The 6,746-nt window shown below is 32.7% G+C and overlaps 1 protein-coding gene across 1 annotated transcript in view; it reads left to right on the top strand.

Annotated features, from left to right (window-relative positions):
* Window positions 1-6,686, top strand: part of LOC108745672 (fatty acid synthase-like) — a gene marked incomplete at both ends in the record, with an annotated part of 8,231 nt that extends 1,545 nt beyond the window's left edge. Inside the window, 11 exon segments of the mRNA XM_018481968.1 lie at window positions 124-435; window positions 672-1,091; window positions 1,195-2,213; window positions 2,391-2,519; window positions 2,521-2,639; window positions 2,714-3,413; window positions 3,523-4,354; window positions 4,511-4,983; window positions 5,074-5,349; window positions 6,430-6,594; window positions 6,597-6,686. Coding sequence (XP_018337470.1) covers window positions 124-435; window positions 672-1,091; window positions 1,195-2,213; window positions 2,391-2,519; window positions 2,521-2,639; window positions 2,714-3,413; window positions 3,523-4,354; window positions 4,511-4,983; window positions 5,074-5,349; window positions 6,430-6,594; window positions 6,597-6,686 — 4,535 coding nt within the window.
* Window positions 6,687-6,746: the final 60 nt, after the last annotated feature.

Genomic DNA, 6,746 nt, shown 5'->3' with positions numbered 1-6,746 from the left:
ATATTATTTTTTATTATTTTATAATATTTTATTATATTAAATATACAAAAATTTATTTTATACCTATAATTAATAATGTACATGTCAAAGTATAATTATTCACATATAAACAATTATAATAAGTCAGATGGGATCATTCTGAAAACTGGCTTTTACCGAGTCAAAAACAAAAGTTTATAAAATCGAGAGAAAGGTACGTCAACATTTTACTCAATGACGAGGACTATAAATATATGAGCGATCATGTAATTGATGGGAGCAATTTACTACCCGCGACAAGTTATTTGGGACTCGTTTGGAAAACAATTGGCTTGATAAAAGGGTTAATGTACATAACAATACCGATAGTTTTCCGAGATGTAAAATTTATTTGTGCTACTCATTTATTGAAAAATGATGCTGTACAACTATATACTCGTATTGCAATACAGACAGGTATTTACGATATAACTGATTTTAATTCTAACTGGGATTTTCTCTGATATTTCTATAATAGTATTCGCAAGTTCATTATACTTCAAATTATTGTTTAAACATTTAATATTATATAATTTTTTATAAAGCAGTTGATGAAAATATCTGGGTCCGATGGATTAGTGAATATCGCGATTACGATTAATGTAGTACGATAACAAAAATGCAAAATAATAAAATTTATATAAATATTACAGATGAAAAGTTTGAAATAACCGAAAGAGATAGCGTTGTTGTCACAGGTACAATGTACGAGGCATTAAATTTAGAACAAGAAATGATTCCGATAAATCTATTATTGGGAAATAATGATGAAGATGAAGATATGACTGCACGAGATATCTACAAAGAGTTAAAATTGCGTGGATACCAATACAAGGGCTTATTTCGTGGATTAAAGAGTGCCTCTATTTCGGGAAGTCAAGGACATATCGCTTGGAAAAATAATTGGGAAACATTTATGGATAGTATGTTACAAATGCAAATTATCGGATACGATACTAGGGAATTATGTGTTCCTACGAGTATTCAAAAATTAGTAATCAATCCAGTGCTTCATGCTTCGAAACTACGAGATAATATAGATAATGCAGAAGTTACAAGAAACATGGATAAACGTAATTGACTTCCATTACTAAAAGTCCTTCGTTCAATTCATAAATATTGTGTAAAAGATCTCCATAATATGTAATATACATTATTTTACTTGTCTTATTATAGTATTACAGGTACAAATATACAAAGAGATAGACACGATAAAAGCTGGCGGAGTAGAGATTCCAGGTTTGAAAGCTACTCAGATCTCTCGCCGGAAATTAGCCCAAGATGCTGTTATCGAGGAACATACGTTTGTAGCTCATTGTGATCGTGTTAAGATTCCATTGAATGAAGCAATTCGATTATCAGCCCAACTCGTACTGGAAGATCATCAAATTATCAAAGTGCAAGCTGCTGAGCTAGTGGGAGACGTCGATGATATTGAATTAAAAAGTCTTTCGTCTTCGTTACTGCTTGAGGCATTTGATGATATGCCATTGGTACAAACAAATATCACTTTATTAACATCATCAAATCGTTTCAGACCAGAAGATTTACCGCAAAACTTTTCAATCAAAGCTTTTGAAAAAATATCTTTAGAAGACAAAGTTTTAATCGCTGCTGGATTCAACCTTTTGACCAAACAACTCGTATCTTTAAAGCGACTGTTGCCATTTTTGAGAGATGGTGGTTATTTGTTGACGCGTGAGAAATACGACATAACTGATTATAAAAAACATTTACAGCAATACAAATTAAACGTTATTCTCGAAAAACGTACTGATAAAGAACTAGTTGTGCTTCTGAAGAAAAAAGTTCCAATAAAAGAAAGGATTGTTATCCACATAAGTAATGATAATTTTAATCGGCTGGAAAATCTAAAACCGTTGATAAACGATGAGAACAAGCTCAATGAGAATAATAGAATCATAATTGTTGGAGAGAGAGATTTTGAGTGCGGTTTATTAGGTTTTGTTAATTGTTTGAGAAAAGAGCCAAGTGGAGAACTTGTTAGAGGTGTGCTTCTTCAAGATGAACAGGCACCTAAATTCTCTCTTGAAAATCCCTTCTATCTAGAGCAATTACAAAAAGATATGACCATTAATGTACTATGCTCTAATAAAACTTGGGGATCGTACAGACATTTGAAATTACCACAACCCAAAACCGAACTTGTATCGACCGCTCATGTTTGTCAAACGGTAAACACAAAATTTTTCAGCGCATATTGATCGTTATCCTTATAACATTATCTATCGTTTTGTCTCTTAAATGCATAATTATACTTGTCGGGCGGAAGATTAAATACTCTTACAAAGCTCCTTTTTAAAATTGTTTTGTATATGTTCTGTCATAAAAAAAATTTTATTCTTTTATAGGTTCGTGGTGACTTAAGTACATTTTGTTGGATAGAAAATAATCTATTAAACGTGTGTCGTCGTAAGAATTTGGTGCACGTTGTCTACTCATCTCTGAATTTTAAAGATATAATGCTCGCCACTGGCGATTAAATTAACACTTCATGATCTAATTTTACAAGGACGATTATTTCAATACCTTCCTCTTGGAATAGAATACGTGGGTTTCAATGCTGACGGACAACGTATAATGGGAATTCGTGATACTAAGTATGTAATGCTACAAGAAATTATTATGCTGTGATGTCATAGAATAGACAGTAATTAAAAATTACTCTTACTAGTTGCATAGCAAATGTTGTTGAGAAAGATGAAGATCTTTGTTGGTATATACCCGATGCATGGACATTTGAAGAGGCAGTAACGGTCCCATGCATTTACAGCACGGTCTATTTAGCCTTATACGTTTATGGGAAAATGAAAAAAGGTGATAAAGTACTTATACATTCTGGTACTGGAGGCATTGGGCAAGCAGCTATTCATCTCGCTCTTAAAGAGGGATGTGAGGTATTTACTACTGTGGGCACGAGTGATAAACGGGATCTTATTAAAAAAATATTTCCGACTATTTTGGATGAACATATTGGAAATTCTCGAGATACTAGTTTTGAACAAATGATAATGCAGCAAACGAAATGTCGCGGGGTCGACATTGTGTTAAATTCGTTGACGGAAGAAAAATTAATCGCTTCCGTTCGGTGTTTAGCTCAAAATGGTCGATTCTTAGAGATTGGTAAATTCGATATTGTTTCTAATAATCCCCTAGATATGTCTGTATTTCAAAAAGGTATCAGTTTTTATGGTGTTAAAATTGAAAATATGATAATAAAAAATAGGGATTACAAGAAGAAACGTTTATTGTTCACATTGGTCGAAAATGGTTTAAGTGATGGAACAATTAAACCAATCCAAGCAAAAATTTTTTCAAAAACAAACGTTGAAGAAGCTTTTAGATATATGGCGAGCGGAAAACATATGGGAAAGGTATGCTTGTGCTGAAACATATTATAATAATAGAAAAGTTTATTCGTAAATAACAACATTCTATAGTTTCACACGTAACATGAATTCTTTTAATACGATTATTTTTTAGATAATTATAAATATTCATGAAAAAGATGAACCTTTAGATAAGCACATTCTTACATATCGTCGCTATTATTGTCTCAAAGATAGGAGTTACATTATACTAGGAGGCCTGGGCGGATTTGGTTTAGAATTAACAGACTGGCTTATATTTCGTGGTGCCAGAAATATTGTTCTGATTTCAAGAAATAGAATAAAAAACGGTTACCAACGTATGAAAGTTCGACTTTGGAAATCGTATGGCGTAAACGTTCTGATCATCAAGAATATCGATGTTGCTGACCTCAAGGATTGCAAATATCTTTTAAGGACTGCAGAAAAAGAAGCTCCGGTGGACGCTATATTCAATCTGGATGTGGTACTAAGGGATAGCGTCCTCAAAAACCAAACTGCAGAAGCATTTGCAGAGTCCTTCCAATCGAAGGCTCGTACAACGCAAATGCTGGACAAACTTTCTAGGAAAATCTGTCTTAACCTTCGACATTTTGTGGTGTTCTCTTCCGTTTCCTGCGGCAGAGGAAACGCTGGCCAGACGAATTATGGCATGGCCAATTCCATTATGGAGAGAATTTGCGAGAAGAGAGTGGAGGAAGGATTACCAGGATTAGCGATTCAATGGGGAGCTGTGGGTGACGTAGGTCTTGTCGCTGATATGCAGGAGGAGGATAAGGAATTAATCATTGGTGGTACTTTACAGCAAAAGATTTCCTGCTGTCTCGATGAGCTTGATAAGTTTTTACTTCAAAATCGGCCGATTGTGAGCAGCATGGTCGTAGCTGAAAAAAAAGTGGGACGTCACGGATTGGGAAATCTTGTAGAAACAGTTGCTAATATTTTAGGTAAACGTTTCTATCAAAATTTGTGCAAATTTATTTTTTTTTTAAATACTTCTTATATTTGTTTGCTATATCTTATGTCTTATATTTGTTCTAGTTTAGAAGAAAGACATTATAGCATGTATAGATCGTTATAATTTTATATTTTATATTTTACAGACATAAGTGACACGAAGACTGTAAGCTTAAATTCGTCTCTGGTTGAACTTGGCATGGACTCCATGATGTCCGTGGACATCAAACAAATCTTGAAACGAGAATTTGATATATTTTTTGCAACACAAGAGATACGAAATCTCACTTTCGCAAAACTCATTAAGATGTCCGTTGCAAACATCAGTGACGATGACGTAAATGATAAAAAGAAATTCGACATAGAGAAGTCAGACGTTATAAAAATTTTAGTTGGTATTATATTAAAAGATGAAGACTTTGTTTCCCAAAATGATTTTTTTATTAACAAACAGAATACTACGACTGAAGTATTTCTTATTCCGGGTATTGACGGTTGCGGTACTGTATTTAAAACCATAATACCACACATTAAATTTTCAACATGGTTATTGCATTATAGCACGAACAACATGGATTGTACAAACATGATAACGGAGACTACTAATCGCCTCACAAACGTATGTAATCGTATTAGTAACTTCATTTTATGATAAAGAATTGTTTTCATTTAAAAAATATAAATTTCAAAAATATAGATATTTTTACAGTAAATACTTCCAAAGCTAACAGATGGAAAAGATTTTGTAATGGTAGAATATTCCTTCGGATCTCTTATTGCAATTGAAATATTAGTTAATAACAAGTTAGTAACAAGGATGTTAGAAGCTATGAATTTTAAAGGCCGACTTGTTCTCATTGACGGTGCTCCTGAGGTAGCACGAACAATGTTCAAACCTTTTGAATTTGATTTCGATGACGTAAATTTTCAAATTGATTTATTAACTAATATTCTGGAAAGCTATTCAATAGGAAGTTTTCAAAAGGTATATGCAACTTTTGGACTCACATTGAAACTAATTCGTGGTATATTTATATTATTTTTCGGTTTCTTTATGTAGATCAATATCAATTTCATCTTTGTCCAATTGCCCCCCTCCCCCACTATGCCAAAATAAAAAAACTCATAGCTCAAAATTTGGAGCAATTTATGATCTTTCAAACCTCGAAAAAAAATTTTTTTGTTCTCGTCTGAGTTAGTAGAAATTTTAATTTAAAAGTGGAAGGGCTGAGTGGATGTTCACTTTTTAAAATTAGCAATTCCTCCCAGGCTCAAAATTAGGAGCCCTTTATGAATTCTTAAATTAGTGCTCTTTCGATTTTCGAGCTCCATCCCTTATCCTCAAAACAAGATATTAAATCAGCAGATAATTTTCCATCATAAAATGATTTGTTTTCCCATTCTAGAACATAATTCTCTCTTGCGTGAAAAGTGCAGAAATTGGTTTTCCTGTTAAGAGTTGCAACTCAAAAATCGTGCGTATTTTGCGAGCTCCTAAATCAGCAGATAATTTCTTATCTTAAAATGATTTATTATTCCTTTTTTGGAACATAGTTCTCTCTTGCGTAAAAAAAGGTGATTTTTCTGCTAAGGAGTTGCAGTTCAAAAATTAATGATTATATATTTTTGTACTAGATTTATGTCAGAATTATACTCATTAATGAAGTTTTAGATGTAATCCTATTTTCGATGACTTACCTCTTAAGTGTAAACTAGTTTTTGGATTGTTTTGGGGATAAAGGATGGAGCTTGAAAATCGAAGAAATACTTATTTAAGAGCTCCTTATAGAGCTCCTAATTCTGAGCCGATTTCCTATTGTTAATCTAAGAGTGAGGGGAGGCTGAGTAGACTTAGCCGTACCTTTTAATTAAAATTCCTGCTAACCGGAATGAGCTCAACATTTTTTTTGCAGGATTTAAAAACTCATAAATTGCTCCAAATTCTAAGCTGCGTTTTTTTATTTCAGCATGATGGGAAGGGGGGAGCAGCTGAACAAGGATATCAATTCCTTTGCTCTGTCTTATAATCTTGTATGTAAAAACAAAAATTTTTACATTTTCGCAGATTTTAATGGAATTGAAAAAATGTGAGAGTTGGGATGAAAAATTTAATATTTTCGCTAAAGAATTCTCAGTTATATATACATATCTCTCATTTGCAAATTTAAAGACGTTGTGTACAACGATTTACAAACATTTTTCCGCTCTTCAGCAATATAATCCTTCTATTGTACATTGCCGCCTATTAAGTCTCCCATAATGTTGCTAACATGTACGCATTTGTCAAATATGATTGCGATCAAAAAAGATTTTTGTTTGCATAAGGTATTTAAAAAATCTATACTCTTTGATAAATTAAATTTAGCAAATTTTTTTATTAAT

The sequence above is a fragment of the Trachymyrmex septentrionalis genome, unplaced genomic scaffold, assembly GCF_001594115.1.
Source record: "Trachymyrmex septentrionalis isolate Tsep2-gDNA-1 unplaced genomic scaffold, Tsep1.0 scaffold1436, whole genome shotgun sequence".
Taxonomy (NCBI): Eukaryota; Metazoa; Arthropoda; class Insecta; order Hymenoptera; family Formicidae; genus Trachymyrmex; species Trachymyrmex septentrionalis.
Note: the sequence above shows the minus strand (reverse complement) of the source record. Positions and strands in the feature narration are given on the sequence as shown.